General features: G+C 38.4%; 1 protein-coding gene across 1 annotated transcript in view; it reads left to right on the top strand.

The window, feature by feature from the left end:
• LOC127439009 (adenylate cyclase type 9-like) overlaps positions 1-16,261 on the top strand; it is a 53,964-nt gene extending 37,703 nt beyond the window's left edge. Inside the window, exons 2-10 of the mRNA XM_051694976.1 lie at positions 3,883-4,049; positions 4,150-4,257; positions 5,214-5,458; positions 6,116-6,218; positions 7,219-7,427; positions 8,003-8,159; positions 9,919-10,067; positions 10,578-10,604; positions 11,294-16,261. Coding sequence (XP_051550936.1) covers positions 3,883-4,049; positions 4,150-4,257; positions 5,214-5,458; positions 6,116-6,218; positions 7,219-7,427; positions 8,003-8,159; positions 9,919-10,067; positions 10,578-10,604; positions 11,294-12,587 — 2,459 coding nt within the window. The 3' untranslated portion in view covers positions 12,588-16,261. The remainder of the gene's footprint in view (positions 1-3,882; positions 4,050-4,149; positions 4,258-5,213; positions 5,459-6,115; positions 6,219-7,218; positions 7,428-8,002; positions 8,160-9,918; positions 10,068-10,577; positions 10,605-11,293) is intronic.
• Positions 16,262-18,929: the final 2,668 nt, after the last annotated feature.

Below are 18,929 nucleotides of genomic sequence, written 5' to 3'. Positions count from 1 at the left end.
GGACGTCAACATATTATGATAATGGTGACACTAATAGAGCATAACAGTCTGGTTCCAGAAGTAAAATTTCCATTTATTTTCTCCATAGCAGAATAGATTTTAACAATAACTTAGAAACCTTTAAAGACAGACCTACTGTGAGCTCAGAGGTTGTTAATTGATGGTATATGCTTCTGTTGGAGCACACAGTCCACGTTATTTCAAGTTCATTTAAAAAAAAAAAAAAAAGTTTAATAGCGGATTTTCTGGTGGAAAAACTACACTACCCATGATCCTAAAAGAAAGATCCACCAATCAGAGAATCACAGCCAACAAAGCATGGCAAACGAGCTCTGCAGTGACCACCCTCTTTCATGACACACTTTGAATATCTTGTCTGTGTCCATAATACACTCTCAAACTACAGTGCATCCGGAAAGTATTCACAGCGCTTCACTTTTTCCACATTTTGTTATGTTACAGCCTTATTCCAAAATGGATTTAATTATTTTCCTCAAAAGTCTACAAACAATACCCCGTAATGACAACGTGAAATAAGTTTGTTTGAAATCTTTGCAAATTTATAAATAAAAAACAAAAAAACATAAGTATTCACAGCCTTTGCCATGACACTCAAAATTGAGCTCAGGTGCATCCTGTTTCCACTGATCATCCTTGAGATGTTTCTACAACTTACTCTGGCCACTCTACCATACAGGCCTGATTGGTGGAGTGCTGCAGAGATGGTTGTTCTTCTGGAAGGTTCTCCTCTCTCCACAGAGAAATGCTGGAGCTCTGTCAGAGTGAACATCGGGTTCTTGGTCACCTCCCTGACTAAGGCCCTTCTCCCCCGATCGCTCAGTTTGGCCAGCTCTAGGAGGAGTCCTGGTGGTTCCAAACTACTTCCATTTAGGGATGATGGAGGCCACTGTGCTCATTGGGACCTTCAATGCTGCAAAAAATTTTCTGTACCCTTCCCCAGATCTGTGCCTCGATACAATCCTGTCTCGGAGGTCTACAGACAACTCCTTGGACTTCATGGCTTGGTTTGTGCTCTGACATGCACTGTTAACTGTGGGACCTTATATAGACAGGTGTGTGCCTTTCCAAATCATGTCCAATCAACTGAATTTACCACAGGTGGACTCCAATCAAGTTGTAGAAACATCTCAAGGATGATCAGTGGAAACAGGATGCACCTGAGCTCAATTTTGAGTGTCATGGCAAAGGCTGTGAATACTTACGTACATGTGATTTTTTTTTTCCGTTTTTAATTTTTAATAAATTTGCAAAGATTTCAAACAAACTTCTTTCACATTGTCATTATGGGGTATTGTTTGTAGAATTTTGAGGAAAATAATGAATTTAATCCATTTTGGAATAAGGCTGTAACATAACAAAATGTGGAAAAAGTGAAGCGCTGTGAATACTTTCCGGATGCACTGTACATATATATTTGTATATATCTGAATATTTTGCAATAAATTAAAAATATATTGTTTCTATACTAATAATCAACAACTTCAAATCAACAGATTTATGTTTTTGCATAGTTTGCATTAAATTTGATTACGTCATTCGCGATACTTCATGGGATTGTAGTTTAATCCCTTATTAAAGACGTTAAGTACACAGTCCGATTTGTTTTTTTTTTTTTTTTTTAAATCAAGTTTGTAATGCTGTGATTCACCTTCGAGTTGTTTGATTTGGTTCAGTGCTTAGAATTCTTTTATTAAGTATTTTATGAAATCCCTATGGGAAAAATGAATGGGAAATATATTTCCGGAACCTAGACGACTGAAAAAGTGGGTGTGTACTGTTACGTTCTCTATTACACACTATATAGGCCAAATAGTATTTGAATTGGGATTCAGCCAGACTCTGAAGAACTGGAAGAGAATATGCTAGTGTGCTGATTGTTTTGGAATATATTTATAAGCGTTTGTTAGGCCGGTTGTCCGCAGCTCAGGTGAGTTACGACCTGTTTATTCTCAGTCAATTTTCTCATCTCTCATGGCAGTTGCTTGAGGAGCTCGGCCAAGCCTTTCAAAAAATGTTCCTGGAGGCTATACGCTGTAGATTACTTGCAAATTTGCACAGGCATTTCCCTGCAGGAGTATAAGCACTGACACTTAGTCTTTGTGTGTTTTAGGAGATTATATGTGAGTGTACCATGGTTAGTTTGTGAGCTGTATGTTTGAACAGGCTGATACTGACCTGCTGTAATCGCTTTCTGTTTGTTTTTGTCTAGTAGTACTATAGAAGTTCTCTACTGGACACTCCAAGGCATTTGTGTGTTGGCACAACAGAAGTGCTCCTCCTCGCACTTGGAATTGTGTATAGTGTAAACGGCAGTACTGAAACAAACTTACTCAGGTGCCTTAAAGCACTCTTTAGCCTATGTGCCTGTGTAGTATTAAGCAGGACATCAGACCTCTCCAATCTCATAGAAAAAAATAGATTTGCAGAGTGAGATTAATGGAGACTCGCCTATTAGACTCACCTTTAATAAACCATGTAATCTGGATGTTTGATTGAAGGATCAATCACAATCCTGTATGCAAATATTACTAATAAGTCAATAATAGATTTCTGGTACATTTCATAAGTATGAAGTTAAAAAGAAATAGATTGCACAACTAAGGATGAAATTATTTACAAAACAAAGTTGGAAAGGAGCTACTTAAGATGGCAATGTCTCTTTAAATATAGAAGCATCTAGGTATTTGAATTAATTAACAACTTTAAAGGTGTTGTGATTTTAGTGTTCTGAAGCTTTCACGTGACTAAGCGTTGAATTAGCCGCGCTCCTCATTCAAAAGCCCCACCCTCCAAAGACCAAAACCGAGCAAACGAGCAGCATTGTTTGTTCCTGTGGCTGTCAAATTCAACAGTAGCACAATAGCGCACTCAACTGACAAACATTATGAATCATAGCCTCAATGATCCACTTCAAATACAACACTATGAGAACGAGCAAAATGATTGACAGGTGATCAGAAGACACATTTTTGTTTGCTGTTCTACATCTGTCACAGATACCGGTGAGATATCTCAGGACACTTATTTAATTCATATATGTAAGGGAGTAGGAACATTTTTTGCATACTTTTCCATGAAAAAATCAATTAGGGTGACAGTATAAACTTTAACAAACACATTTACACTCAATACAACTAAAAACTTTATAATACAGCGTTGTTTATGTAACTGAGTTGAAAGCACAATAATGGACAGTATCATTCTGTGAATGATCCATCCAAAAAGAACCGATTTACGTGAATGAATCGGACTTCAGCTCACTGTATGGTCAGAAATACTTGACGCAATTATGCAAATGCAGACACAAGCACTTGACCAATGCATTGCCATTGTGAGATCCAGTTGAACATGCTTATCGTGCATTTTTGCGTTACTATAGCGGTAACCAACCTCCGTACTCAAGGGGGCAATAGAGTTACCTTCAGAAGTCTCTGTCTTAAAACCAGATGTAGTGTTAAGGTAAGTTGCTATAAATTTATTGACTTTCCCTTACTTGCTCAGCAATATTGTCTTTAAACTGTTCCATCATGAGAAGTGTTGACTTGAAAGGGAAAACTCATTGTAGAGACAGTTCACACTGATGTCTGCTATAGCGCCCCATGTGGCAGCATTGAGAATGCAACACATACTTGCGTTGTGCTTTGACACATTTCGAAACTCAACAACACGGGCTATCGAGCTTGCGTAGCAAGAGGCATCTGCGATCGCAGTCTTGCTTAGAGTACATTTCAGGCTTAAAGCTGCTTACAATGCAATGTGACATTAAAAACACTATTTTGAAAACTATTGAAAAATTGTACAGTTGAAGCAGAATTAAAATGTGTGTAAAATCATGTTTTTGTGCTTTTCTTTTGTTTATAGGTTTGAAGACTTATTTGATCTCAGGTCGGAAAATGGGCTCGCAGTGCTCGGGCTGGTCCCAGATTAGTTTGGGGCGAGATTTCGGCGAGATGTTAAGTCCATCGCCACACACACACACTCCAGACCTCACACACTCCGCCATCGCAGAGTCTCTTTTACACGGCAAGGTACGCCCCTCAAACACACACCAAATCACACAGCTTTAATTATACACACAAATGGCATTAATTCTTTGTTTATCTGTTATTTGTCTCGTTCTCTCCTCAGTCTGTGTGCACGTCCTGCGGTGTCTCAGTAGATGCTGGTGGGAATCCGTTAGCAGACGAGGCAACTCGAAATGGTTGCCAGGATGAACATAGGGCCAACAGTAGCAAGGTGCATAACTCCATAACAAAGCCTAACAACTGCTAAATTTCTTTCTAATGACAATGTATGTACACACCTTAGCTCAAGAACCCAATGTACCCAATTTCAACAGAGTTGCCACGCAGAAAAATTAATTGACAAATTACTGGCTTCTCTGTAAAAATGTTGTGTACTGTTAAAGTCAGTGTAATTATGCTGCATTCTATTTGAAGTTGGACTTGGAATATTCCTACTTGATATCTCCAACATCAAACCATAAAGCATTTAGCTCAGAAGATGATGGATAAAGAAACAAAATGGCAATCCTAGCAATTGCTTTGCTGGTGTACATTTATCAACAGAGAGGACCATTTACTGTTTTACATGCATGTGCAAATGTTTGCTTAACAGGTTTTATACTGCCTTCAAGTGGTCAGAAATATTGTAATTTCGAGTTTTGAGTACACGAATGACCAAGTAAAAAGTCGGATATACAAGTGGGACATTTTATTTTGTTTCCGACTTACTTTGTACGATACTTTGCTTTTCCGCGAGCTATATACTCTGGACCTCAGGCCTGTAAGAATGCATTTGAGGCATGCGCACTACGACTGCTTTGTGATCATTTTAAGTGCACACGTGCAGCGGACTGTCCGCTTGTCTAATACAATTCTAGTCAATTTCTGAATTAGTCCATTTCTGTAAGCTTTAAGGAGTAAGGTGGATCCGTAAGGTGGACGGTAAAAAATAGGGAGCTCTTCGATATGTACCGCCTCAACTTACAGTGTTTCAGTAGAACGCAGAAAAGAAAACTGCGCTCATCATACTGTTTCATGGGGTCTTTCTTGAACAACACCTATGTACTCAACAGTACGACATACTGAACGATCTGTACTTCTGTCCCGCACAGCCTTGTTTTCATTCTAATACTCTGATATTACAAAATATGCCGTCTTTAAAGTCCAAGACTGCTTTCTTTCACACAGTTCCCTGCAGGCCGCAGCCCTAAAACTCTGAATGGGCTGCTGAGCCCTATGTGTGAGGAGGGCGTCAGAGTCAGCCAGTCCTCCCTGTGTGACAAACTACAGGACAAAGACAGGAGCTGGGCAGGAGGTCTATCCACAGAAGGAGGCGGCTCTGGTTTGGACCACTCGGCTATCCTCCCACTACGCTCCAAAAACTTCCGCGAGAAAAGCGATGCACACTTTGTTGAAGTCATAAAGGAAGACAGGTAAGAGAGTGAAATTAAAGAGAGTGCATATATGGAGCTCACATCCCTTACAAAAAAGAACTGTGGTGGTAACTTTGGACAATGATAGTATTACATGGTAATATCATGGTGTATTGATATATACCATGGTACTGAGTAATGACAGTATTCATGTACCACCATGGTATTTACATGGTGCTTCAAGGTACTTGAATACCATGCTATTACCATGATAAATGCACAAAAAAAAAATGGTAATACCACAGTAAATGTCCAAATATCCAACCATGATTTAGGGTTGGAGTTGTTTTTGATACCTCAAATCATGCGGCTTGTTGAAGGGAGGTTTGCTATTGATTTTCTGTTAAATTTTCACCTGGCAGATGATAAAACTAGTCAGGTTCTGAGCCATATATATATATATAGGGACCAGAATATCATAGAGACACGGGGTTGACTCTTTGACTGACTTGCTCCAGTAAGCAAGCACCTAGCAATGACTTAGCAACCCTATAGTAACATGAGAACTCAATAGGAACACCCTGACAAACACCCAGAATCTCCTAGAATAGGGGCGGCGAGGTTTGCACGGGTAAGCGCCACTCATGTTTTCCTCAGAAAATCGAATTCAATGTTTGTAATCTCTCCTTTATTTCTTTTTCTCTATCTCTGTGTTAGTCTGATGAAGGATTATTTCTTCAAGCCGCCCATTAACAAGCTGAGTCTGAACTTCCTGGAAAAACCTCTGGAGTCAGCTTACCGCACAAGCTACCAGGAGGAGGTATTCACGCACACATATGTAAAATGGGGGGGGGGGGGGGGGTGTACCATAAAAAATTTTTTAAAAAAGCTTTTTATGGTTTTATGTAGTAACTCCATAAACCAAAGAATATATATTTTTATTTTAATCACGAGTCGTTTTACTAAATGAGGATGTCCCTGATTGTCCCTAAAGGGAGGTTTAGTCAGATTTAGATCTAAATGGGGACATACCATATACTTATGTTGATTTTTCTGTACAGCTAATAATAATTACTATAGACAAACCCTAACCCAATCCCTAACCCTAAAAGAAAACCATTTGCATTATTAGATTTTAAAAATAAAACAAACCAATAATTTAAAGGGATAGTTCACCCAAAAATTTTCTCATCATTTACTCACCCTCAGGCCATCCCTGATGTGTATGACTTTATTTATTCTGCAGAACACAAACGAAGATTTTTAGAAGACTGTCTCAGCTCTATAGGCCCATACAGTGCAAGTGAATGGGGGCCAGAATTTTGAAGCTCCAAAAAGCACATAAAGGCAGCTTAAAAGTAATCCATAAGACTCCTATTGGACCTTCAAAGTTCTGGCCACCATTCACTTGCATTGTATGAGCCTACAGAGCTGAGATATTCTACTAAAAATCTTCGTTTGTGTTCAGCAGAAGAAAGAGAGTCATCCACATCTGGAATGGCATGAGGGTGAGTAAATGATGAGAGAATTTTCATTTTTGGGTGAACTATCCCTTTAAGAATTGTTTTTCCATATGAAAACCTCCTCAAATGTCCCCAAACGGAAGTATTGTCAGATTTCGCTTTTTATTTTGATGTAACTTTTTACATACAAACATACTTGCATACCAAAGGTTGATAAGAGTAATGTAGATTTGAAAACAATCACACGTAGACCTCTTCTGGTTATTCTGTGTACTGCAACATGATCAAAAGTCTTCAGTCTTGACAATAAAATAACACTTCTAGCTTTTCTTATGTCCTCTGCTGTGGTTCCACCAGGTGGTGAACCATGTGCCGGTGCGGACATTTGCGAGTCCTGTCTTCAGCTCTCTGCTTGATGTTTTGCTGTCTTGCGCTGTTTTCCTCGCACTGACCATCGCCTGCTTCCTGTATCCCTTTGTTACCATGGAGACACCCCGGGCAACCACACTTGGTCTGGTTATCATGGCAGCTCTATTGGAATTGGTCTCTCTCATAATGTCAATCCGGTGAGTTGAACATTGTACTGATGGAGGAGGATCTAAAACTCTTTTGAAGAGAGAAAAAAGTTAAATTTTACTGTGTAGACATACTCTGATGTTTACAATGCAAAACAGACCATCTAATGAAACTATGCATAAATGATTGATTAATTTTCTTTCTTCGAAACAAGAATATACTCCTTCCCATTTTTTTTATTTTGCAATTAAAGAAAATATTAGACTAGACAAAGTTAGCTATGTTGGGTATCACCCCTTCAGCTATTGTAAATTGCTGAAATGTTGTTATAATTTTAAAAAAACAACAACAACACAACAACATTTATTTAGTGTTATTAATAAGGGTATTCAGCCCTGGTGGTTTGGATGTTACATTTTAGTGTTAACATATAACTGCCCAACGCCTGTTCAGTTTTAGCCAGTTGCCAGGAGAATTATTACTCATTTCAAATGCAAAATAGTTAGCCAGTTATAATGATTTAGGTTATTTACACATTATTTACACAAACCTTTTGTGCCATTTTGGGCAGTCTTTAGTAAACCCCATAATTTTTAATCTCTTATACCCTTCCTCATCCTTGCAGTATGACGTTTTGCCTTGACGAACAGAATTGTACTCGCTCTCTGCTGAAGCTGGTGTCTGGCTGGCTCCCACGTCATGTGATCGGGGCTGTGCTCGTGTCGCTTCCTGCTGTGTCCGTCTTCTCCCACCTAGCTTTCAGTATGCAGCTGCCCATCCAGGTGAGCGAGAGAGAACCACCCCTCCTTCTGCAATTTATGTCTGTGTATGGTCATGCTAGAACATCAAGAGACATGCTTTCCAAACCTGATGCTTCCAATTTCAAACAAGCTGTATGCAAATTTATAGCTGAAGTGTGTCATTTTTTATGTTAAAATACTTTCTTCTATCCCAGCTTAATATACAGGGTCAACTATAAGTAAGCCATTCGTATGTTTGATTGAGGCCAGTCCGACAGAGCAACATTTGCTCAACCAATGCCGTGTGTTTGGGGCTGGACTACAGTATATGTTTGGTCATCAATGGCAAAAGGGTGTTTGGGAAACCTTTTTGAAAACAGTCATTATTTTTGCAATTCCATTTGGTGCCGCTAGAGCTGCTGAAATTACACACTGCAGCTTTAAGAAAGCTTTTCTGTTTTTAAACAAATGTGCTCTGAATACCGTCAAATGTCGTCTTACAGCCTGAGTGCAGGATATGTTCATTTTCAAGGGTGTTGTCCCCCCCTCAGTTTTTAAAGCCTGTTAGATCAAACTGTATTCCCTGAAGGGCTGGTAATTAGAGGAGTTTGAGGCTCAGAGAATATTAAGAACACTTACTCTACAGGATCAAACCATAATAATAAGAAATGCAGGACTGACTTTACAAACCTTGACACATGGGGATCAACTAAGTGTTGTACATCTTGTTGTATGCAGTGCTTTGTGGCTTCTACATCTGAATGTACTACATGCAGACAAGCTCATTACAGGTTCAAATTGCATTTTGCGTGTTTGTAATAGGGTTGCCAAAGTGGAGTAGTAACATAAGTTATGTATGAGATTACAGAAGGAATTACTGATGATGGAGCATTGAATTATTGAAAATGTAATGCACACTCAAGGTGATGATGTGGCCAAAGCACTATTGTGTGTAAAACTGCTTCCTTGTGTTACATTAGTATCTTGCTTGGAAGCAGCGGAAGCTGTCATTACTAGCGCATGGCAAAGGGATGTACAGAACTGTTGTCAACAAACCAGGAACATTTATAAGAAAAACACATCAGCGATGGTGCAAATATTAAAGGGGGGACTGCTCAACATCAACATCTTTTTTTTTTTTCTCCCCAATTTGGAATGCCCAATTCCCAATGCGCTCTAAGTCCTCGTGGTGGCGTAGTGACTCGCCTCAATCCAGGTGGCGGAGGACGAATCTCAGTTGCCTCAGCGTCTGAGACCGTCAATCCGCACATCTTGTCACGTGGCTTGTTGAGCGTGTTACCGTGGAGACCCAGTGCGTGTGGAGGCCCATGCTATTCTCTGCGGCATCCACTCACAACTCACCACGTGCCCCACCAAGAGCGACAACCACATTATAGCGACCACGATGAGGGTAAATGTGACTCTACCCTCCCTAGCAATCAGGCCAGTTTGGTTGCTTATGAGACCTGGCTGGAGTCACTCAGCACGCCCTGTGTTCAAACTCGCGACTCCAGGGGTGGTAGTCAGCATCAATACTCGCTGAGCTACCCGAGCCCCCTAACAAAACATCTTTGATGCATATTATTATTATTATTTAAAAAAGAAAAATAAATATTGAAGTTATGTTTAAAGTCTAATTCAGAATTCAAAAATTTAAATGAATCAGGGTTAACTACAAATAAATTATGAGAACTGTCTCAATTTATTGTATTCTGTTGACCACTCTAGTTTGTAAATATGAATATCTGTCATTGCTTCATTGTTTGAATAAGAACATTTCTTTCCTTTTCTGCTCTTACAGGTGACCATGTTCCTGTGCTGTGCGCTCATTATTGCCATTATCCAGTACTGTAACTTCTGCCAGCTGAGTTTCTGGATGCGCTCTGCTCTGGCCACAGTAGTTGGGTTGTCTTTGCTCACCCAGCTCTACAGCGCAACCACCAGGCCAAGGTTTGACATCCCAGCTTTTGAATACACATTTAAATAGTAAAGCCTAGACTAGGACAATCCACATGATTATGAACGTCTTGGGTTTACAATATATGTAATAAATGCAATAAGCTGTAATATAATGAGATGGTTCACCGAAAAATTAAAATTGTCATCATTTACTCACCCTCATATTGTTCTAAACCCAAATGATTTGTTTTCTGTAGAACATAAAAGAAGATTAATGTTATTCTCAGTTACCATTCACATTCAGTGCATCCATACAAACAAACAGAGTGGTGGCTGAGGCTGTCAGTCCCTAACATTCCATTCAGCATCTCCTTTTGTGTTTCATATAAGAAAGAAAGTCATACTAGTTTGGAACAATATGATGGTGAGATCATTTTTGCAGACATTCATTTCCGGCTGTACTCTCTCTTTTAAAACTGTTTTAAAGGTCTGTGGTTTTGTAACTCAGAGCACTTACTGTAGAGAACTATGATTTCAAATGACAAACCGTTTCTTTTTCAGCACCACTGACAGCTATCCAGCTTTTGGGTGAGTGTTACTTTTAACTGCTGTCAAGGAAACAAGCCCTAATGCTGTCTCTGATGTAGAGCTGACATTTCGAGGCTGATTGAGACTTATTTTGTATGTGTGTCTGTGCATGTCAAGGGACTTGCTGCTTTTCTCATCATAATGGCATGAATTGATATTCATGTAGATTCATTAAATACTGGAGATCTATATCAAGACTCATGCTCCAGTTAAAAGAAATACTCTGCATATGTCTCCAGTGTCAGTTTTATTACTTGTAGATTTGCAAATCAAAATTCCATTAAATAAAATAAATTCTTGTAGATTGTTACACCATATCTACACTGGAGGGTGAATAGCACATTACAACACAACAAAACTAGATCACTCCCATCATAATCAATTAAATCTATGCAAGCATAGTGATTTTGGACGCTTGTAGTGTAGACAACCTTATGGATTATAACGGGAGGGATCTAGTTTTGTTATGTTGCAATGTACCTTTTGCTTCAAGTGTAGATAGGGTGTTAATAGTAGAAGAATCCAGGGTGATACAGCAGAGAAGGATGATACAAAATTGAAAATTGACTCTTATAATTGTGAGGTGTCTTTACACTGCATATAGTATTGTTATTGTTGATCTTGCAATCTAGCTTGCAACACTGCTCAATAAAATCTGTGAACTTCCATTCTCTTTTCCTTGACTCTAGGAACATGAGTAATATGAGCGCTGAAGTAGTTCAGGCAGGTGAGTTGGACTCGGCACCCACAGCCCTCGACCTGCTCGTCCCAGAGACTGTGCTCTCCTTCTTCCTTCTGATGCTGCTGGTTTGGTTCCTCAACAGAGAATTCGAGGTCAGTTACCGTCTGCATTACCATGGAAATGTGGAAGCTGACAAGCATCGCATTAAGATCCAGACCATGCGAGATCAGGCGGACTGGTTGCTACGTAACATCATCCCCATTCATGTTGCCGAGCAGCTGAAGATGAACCAGAGTTACTCTAAAAATCATGACAATGTTGGGGTCATCTTTGCAAGTATCGTCAACTTCAGCGAGTTTTACGAGGAAAGCTACGAGGGTGGCAAAGAGTGCTACAGAGTACTTAATGAACTCATTGGAGATTTTGACGAACTGTTGCGCACACCTGCATTCTCCAACGTAGAGAAAATTAAGACCATTGGTGCTACCTACATGGCAGCATCAGGATTAAATGCACAGCAGTGCCAGGAGCAAACACATCCGCACGCCCACCTGCGTGCCCTCTTTGACTTTGCCCTAGAAATGATGCGTGTGGTGGATGATTTTAACAAGAACATGTTGGGCTTCAAGTTCAAGTTGCGAACTGGCTTCAACCATGGTCCCCTGACTGCCGGTGTCATCGGCACTACCAAGCTACTTTACGACATTTGGGGCGATACGGTCAACATTGCTAGCCGCATGGACAGCACTGGGGTAGAGTGCCGTATTCAGGTTAGCGAAGAAAGCCATTGCGTGCTCAACAGAATGAACTATGCCTTCGATTACCGTGGCACTGTGAATGTGAAAGGTAAAGGGCAGATGAGGACTTACCTGTACCCTAAACTGAATGAGATCGGACTTGGGTCCACACAGAGCCTGGAACTTCAACGCCAGGCCGATGGCGCCATTGGGCTTTTAGATCCCAATGCATTTGCCAATACAACAACAACAGCATCCTCTGCACCACTAAATCCTCCATCCACCCCTCCCAATGTTTCCTGTATCAATGGCCATGGTGTGCCCCAAGGGCAGGTATTAGGCACTTTTCAGATTAACAAGGAGTTGCACCAAGGTACTAATGAAGCTTTCCCTGTCCCTGAGCTCAAAGAAAAGGATTATGAGAGTCCTTATCAAGCACCATCACTCAGTGGTACACAACCTCCATCAATAGCACAACTGTACGCACCATTAGCCAGACCAGAGACACCTTTACAAGAAGAGGAAGAAGCTGATGAGCATACAAAGCTCAGGGAAGTGGAGTGATTAGGAATTCCTCCTAACTTCGAGTGACTAGTGTTCCCTCTTCAAGAGCCTTAAATATTGAGGCTCTACTTCCTTCAAGGAGCTTTTCCGACCACAACTGTTGGAGTTCCAGCAACATCAGGCTGTAAAGGGCATCTGTTGATAACAAACTTAAATTAAGGAAAAGGGGTAATGTAAGCATCTGCTGTGTGGATCACAGTGAAGCACAGAATGGAGGAGGAAAAATGAGCAGAGTTAAAATTTCTGATGTGTTCTCATGTTTTTGCTGTGTTTTTTTTTTTTTTTTTTTTTTTTTTATAAAGTGCCTTCTGGATAGATATGTAAACTGAACAAGATGGGTGAAATGATCAAATCAAAGAGATGTTTGAACAAACATATCAGTGTGGAGAGTGAAAAATGCTGTTTTCCGTAATGAAATAATTGAACCCCTTTTACCATATTAATTGTTTTTTCTCTCATTATTTTCCTGTCTTTGAGACAAGAAATCGAAAAAGTGCCAGTTGCCAATGAGGAAAAGCAATTACAGCCTAATGTATTGTGGGTATTTTAATGAATATACAATGTATTCATTTCTTTGCTCTACTCTTAGTCACCTATGTAGTGATGAAGGTAAAGATGGATTGAATGGGCACTTCTGTTCACAATGCCCATATTAACATTCAATACGTCTGGCAGCAAACAATGTAGCGTTTAATCAATGGGAGGCAGTTATTCATGCATAATAGGACCCTGAACTTTTATAATGAGAAATGAGTGAAGCACAATCAGCCTTATTTGTTTGAAACACAATCAGAGAGCAAAAACCGTGCTGAGCGCTCTCCATCCACTTCATTAGATAACACAAGCGCCTGATGGGTGTACCATCAGATCTGCATTTGGAAATTTACTGTATAATTTGACTCGCGAGTGCATTGTGTTTGGAGGTTAAATGCAATTATACTTGATTTAAATGTATACAGTAATCATAGAACTGTGATGTAATCAACATTTTTTGGCCCCATTGATTTACTGTAGTGTTCCTCATAGTTGTATACAAATAGTCCCCTATACCTTGTCTTGCAGTTCCAGAGCACAAAAATGCTTATAGATTATTTTCATTTTTTAATAGAATGGCACTTAAGAATATTTATCATCTTTACACAGCAGGATGACTAGCACTGTGTTTCCCCTAAATATAAACTCTCTAACCAATGAGGCCTTAGATAAGACAGTCCAAAAATAGGGTGTACGTTTGAACAAAGACTTTTTTGCTAAATTGCCTAAAATGTAAGTAGTTTTAAATGCATTAATAATTTCATTCAGTGCCTCAACCTTTTTCATATCAAACATGCTTGCAGTCAATGTAATTTTTCACTGTGATCTTGCCAGGAGCTGCTGAATTGTTATTGCCATAGTTTTTATTGACCACCACGCACTTGTGATACCTGTTGTTCACTTCATTGCCTTGAGTTGCAGTTTCTTCTGCCATTTTTTCAGTATATTTGTATCTTAAAACACAATTTATTTGTAATTCTTGGTGTGTGACAGTAATGAAATGTGGTTAATGTATGACAGAGCATGCCAAGCCTGTACTAGGATTTGACTGCAGCTCTTTGAGTTTCAACCGTTTTGTTTGTCTGTATCTGTTGTGGAAAAGATTTTTTTACCCTTTATGTGATTTTTTTTTTCTTTCTATTATACATTCAGAACACTAGAAAATAATTTGTTGTATATATTGCAATGTGTCAAACATTTCAATCATACACTGCAAAAAAGAATTTTATTAGTAATTTTGCCTTTTTTTCCTCTAGCAAAAATATCTTAACATTCTTTAAACAAGATACATTTAATTGAGTAGCAAAATTATGTAAGATATTTTGCCTTTGTTTAACAAAATTAGGTAACGTTTATGCTTTATAACTATAAAACAAAAATTGCCAATGGGTAAGGAAAAAATGTTTTACAATTGGGAAATAGTTTTTTTTTTTTCTTGTTTTAAGCATAAACCCCACTATGTTTTGTTAGATTGCTCTGAAAACAAGACGTATGACATGTCATTCTGCTTCTCATGTAATTTATTCCTTGTTTTAAGGATGTTTAGATATTTTTACTGTAAATAAGACAAGAACACTCAGTAAGAAAATTATTTTTTGCAGTGTTGCAGGAGGAAAAAAGCCAACAAGAGATGAGCAGTAAAAATAAGATTTTACAGAGCAACCAGTAATTTGTTCTCAAAAAATTGAAAAAAATCCAGTGCATTTTTGGTGACTTTTTCCTCATTTGTAATGCCAGGTAGCTGATTTTGGTGTCTGCAGTATCCGGGTATCTTTTGACACCACAGCTTTCAAAACATCTGCAAAATTATGTTTTTGTATCATATTATTTCCTCTTTGATGTGAATTGTAATTCCAGATTTTTTTTTTTAAATGTATACTCTGTATCTTTAAATTGAACTTTTCGGGATGGAAAAGGGATTTGTTTTTGCTGTTAACTAATTGTTTCAATGTGCACTGCTTTATAGCCAACACATTCACCTATGAGTTATTGTATCACTCCATTGGCTAAAGAAGACCAGTGCTGACAGTATTGAATTACTTGTGCATAATAATGTATGTGGTTTTTGTATTAAATGCGTTCATATTTATTAGGGCTGCGCATGAACCAATGTGCAGCCAATGAGCCTAATATCAAAAGGGCATATTTATGAAAGGGAGCCGCTTAAAGCAGGGAGAGGTGGTTCTTTACATCTGTATGAACTTATCACCTCAAATTCAGCTAAATGTAATGTAACAAGCACCTACTTTAATTCTCTAGAAAGTAATATGGCCTAAACCCTAAAAGTGCCTCAGACTCAAATCTACTTAAGCTTTTAAAGATATTTTGAATAATCCAAAAAGAAGAGTGAAGTTTTTTTTTTTTTTTTTACCCTTCCATTTAGATTTATTTTGTGAAAGAGACCGGAGGCTTGCTTGCAGTTTAGATGGTTTATGTCATTTCACAGTTTTTGCCATTTCTGTACCATTTAGTTTCTTTATAAATGAAAATTGTAACGGGTTCAAATTTAAAACAAGCATATTTATATTAAGAGTGCAAATCTAAAATGCACCAAACCAACTGGTTTTGGTGCTCAAGAGAGTTAAAAAATGTGCCCTCAAAAAATTGTTTATCATGCTTTGATTATCTGTTCATTTATTATTGTGGGCTTTTCTTTGTGCCATATGGGGAAAATGTTTGTGTATACCAAATATTTTTTTGCAGTGTGGACAGAAGCTGCAAGACAGAGCTGTAGAATGTGGGCAGGATATTTCTTTTCCAGCAACACATGTTCTTCAATAATTTGTTCTTATGCGCATGAGTCACAGCGGGTATTGATTTATTAGCCATTATATTCATGCAAAAGCGTAATCTGTACATTTGCACAGTGCACTCACTTTGTATGTACATATCATGTATTGTTTTATTTGATGTTTATTTTACAAAATTGATAATACATGTGCATGTGCCAGATTTTGAGCGTAGAGAAACAACAAAAAGATATCAGAAGTTGCCTTTGTGTCTGTTTTATATGTTAGTTTTACTGTCAACACAAATGCAACCAAATATGCAAAACTTGGGAGGACCAAGTGGAAAGGTTTAAAAGAATATTCCGGGTTCAATACAAGTTAAACTAAAGTACCATATGTCGAGTACCATTTGATTTAATTTAGACTTGTCTCTCCAAAAAGCAAAACTCTGGGTTACAGTGAGGCTCTTACAATGGAAGTGAATGGGGCCAATCAGAAAACATTGAAATACATGCCATTTCAAAAATATAGCCACATGATTTTAACAATGTGTGTTAACATGATTTTAGTGTGATAAAATCACTTACTAACCTTTTCTGTGTAAAGTTGCATGCAGTTTTACAATTTAATTGCCATGACAACATAATTCCGTAAACACTGAAACTCCCAAAACAATAATTTAAACAAATTTACAGCTCAAATAATACAAACATTTTATCAGAATAATTAATGTAAGTGCTTTTATAAAATTTTAAGCTTCACATATATGCTTTTAAACCCTCCAAATATTGGCCCCATTCACTTCCATTGTAAGAGCCTCACTGTAACCCAGAGTTTTGCTTTTTGGAGGGACAGTCTAAATTTAATTTAATGGTACTCATAATTATGCCACAAATGCTTTCGATTGAGCTTAACTTGTACGGAACCCGGAATATTATTTTAAGAACTGGTCATTGAACAAGCTACATTGGATATAAAAAGTCAACACACCCCTGTTAAAACAGCAGGTTGTTGTGATGTAAAAAAATTAAAGAAATCATATCAGAATTGTTGCACCTTTAAATGTAAAAATTACAACCTATGCAATACCACTGAAAACCAAAGTGACACATTTCAGAGAGAGTGAGAGAAAAAAAAAACTTAGAATAACTTAACTGCAAAAGTGTGCACACTCTTTTATAACTGGGTATGTGGCTGTGTTCAGAATCAACCAATCATCAAGCTCATGTGAAATAGTACACACCTGTCTTCACCTGAAGTGACTCTGATTAACTCCAATAAATCGCTGTTCTTGTAGGATTTTTTTGTAGGAATCTTCTTGGTTGCATGCTACTACAAGAGCCATGGGCCACAAAGAGCTTACAAAGCATCAACGGGATCTCACTGTTGAAAGGTATCCCTCAGGTGAGGGGCTACAAAAAAATATCTAAGGCATTAGATATACCATGGAACACAGTGAAGACAGTCATCAACAAGTGGAGAAAGTATGGCACAATAGTAACATTATCAAGAACAGGACATCCCTCCAAAATTGATGAGAAGACAAAGAGAAAACTGGTCAGGGAGGCTGTCAAGAGGCCTACAGCAACATTAATGGAGCTGCAGCTCTTTCTGGCAAGTACTGGTTGCTCCCTACATATGACAACTATCTCCCGTATTCTTCATCTGTCTGGGCTATGGGGCAGGGTGGGAAGACCAAGCCTTTTCTGACGAAAAAAACAAAAAACATCCAAGCCCAGCAAAAACTATCCGGTCTCCCAAAACCATGTGGAAAAATGTGTTCTGGTCTGATGAGACCAAGATTGAACTTTTTGCTCAAAATTGTAAAAGGTATGTTTGGTGCAAAAACAACACAGCACATCAGCAAAAGAACACCATACCCATGGTGAAGCATGGAGGTGGCAGCATTATGCTTTGGGGGATGCTTTTCTTCAGCTGGAGCTGCGGCTTTAGTGAAAGTGGAGGGAATAATGAATAGCTGTAAGTACCAGTCAGCTTTGGTACAGAACCTTCTGCTAGAAAGCTGAAAATGAAGAGATCTTTCACCTTTCAGCATGACAACGATCCAAAGCACACATCCAAATCAACAAAATAATGGCTTAAGCAAAAAAAGATTAATGTTTTGGAATGGCCCGGCCAGAGCCCAGACCTGAATTCTATAGAAAATCTGTGGGGGGACCTGAAGAGGGCCATACACAGGAGACGCCCTCGCAATTTGACAGATCTGGAACGTTTTTTTGCAAAGAAGAGTGGGAAAATATTCCCAAGTTAAGATGTGCCAGCTAATAGACTCTTATCCAAACAGACTGAGTGCTGCAATAAAATCAAAGGGTGCTTCAACTAAGTATTATAAGTTCAGGGATGTGCACACTTATGCAGTTAGGTTATTCTTAGATTTATTTATTTTTCTCTGAAATGTGTCACTTTGGTTTTCAGTGGCATTGCATAGGTTGTAATTTTTACATTTAATGGTGCAAAAATTCTGATATGATTTCTTTAATTGTTTTACATCACAAAAACCTGCTGTTTTAACAGGGGTGTGTAGACTTTTTTTTTCTATATCCACTGTATATTGACTGGTGACTATGTTCTCTCAGTGTTTATGGTGGTTACAGCGAGGTATATCTGCAAAAACGCAACTAAAAACAATTTGCCAATGGAGACAAACTCAAAATAATAGCATAGAGGGCTAATGTTTTCTAGGTAGCATTTTTACAATAAGGTTACATTTGTTAACATTAGTAAATGCATCAGGTATGAACTGTCACAGTATTTATCTTCGTTAATGTTAGTTAATAAAAAATACATTAGTATATTGGTAGTTCATAGTTCAGTGTCTAATATTAACATCTACAACTTTTCATTTTAAAAATGTTAGCATATGTTGAAATTAACATTAACCAAGATTAATAAATGCTGTAAAAGGATTGTTCATTGTTAGCTCATGTTAACTAACGTTGTTAACCAGGGCCGTAACTAATGGGGTGAAAGGTGGTAATGATTCTAGGGGCCCAAAGATACAGGGGGACCCAAAACAAATTCGAAATTGTATTTCTTTAATAGGTAAGGGGCCCAGAAT

Source organism: Myxocyprinus asiaticus, chromosome 50 (assembly GCF_019703515.2).
Source record: "Myxocyprinus asiaticus isolate MX2 ecotype Aquarium Trade chromosome 50, UBuf_Myxa_2, whole genome shotgun sequence".
Lineage (NCBI taxonomy): Eukaryota > Metazoa > Chordata > Actinopteri > Cypriniformes > Catostomidae > Myxocyprinus > Myxocyprinus asiaticus.
The sequence above is the reverse complement of the archived record's forward strand: the minus strand, read 5'-3'. Positions and strand labels throughout refer to the sequence as shown.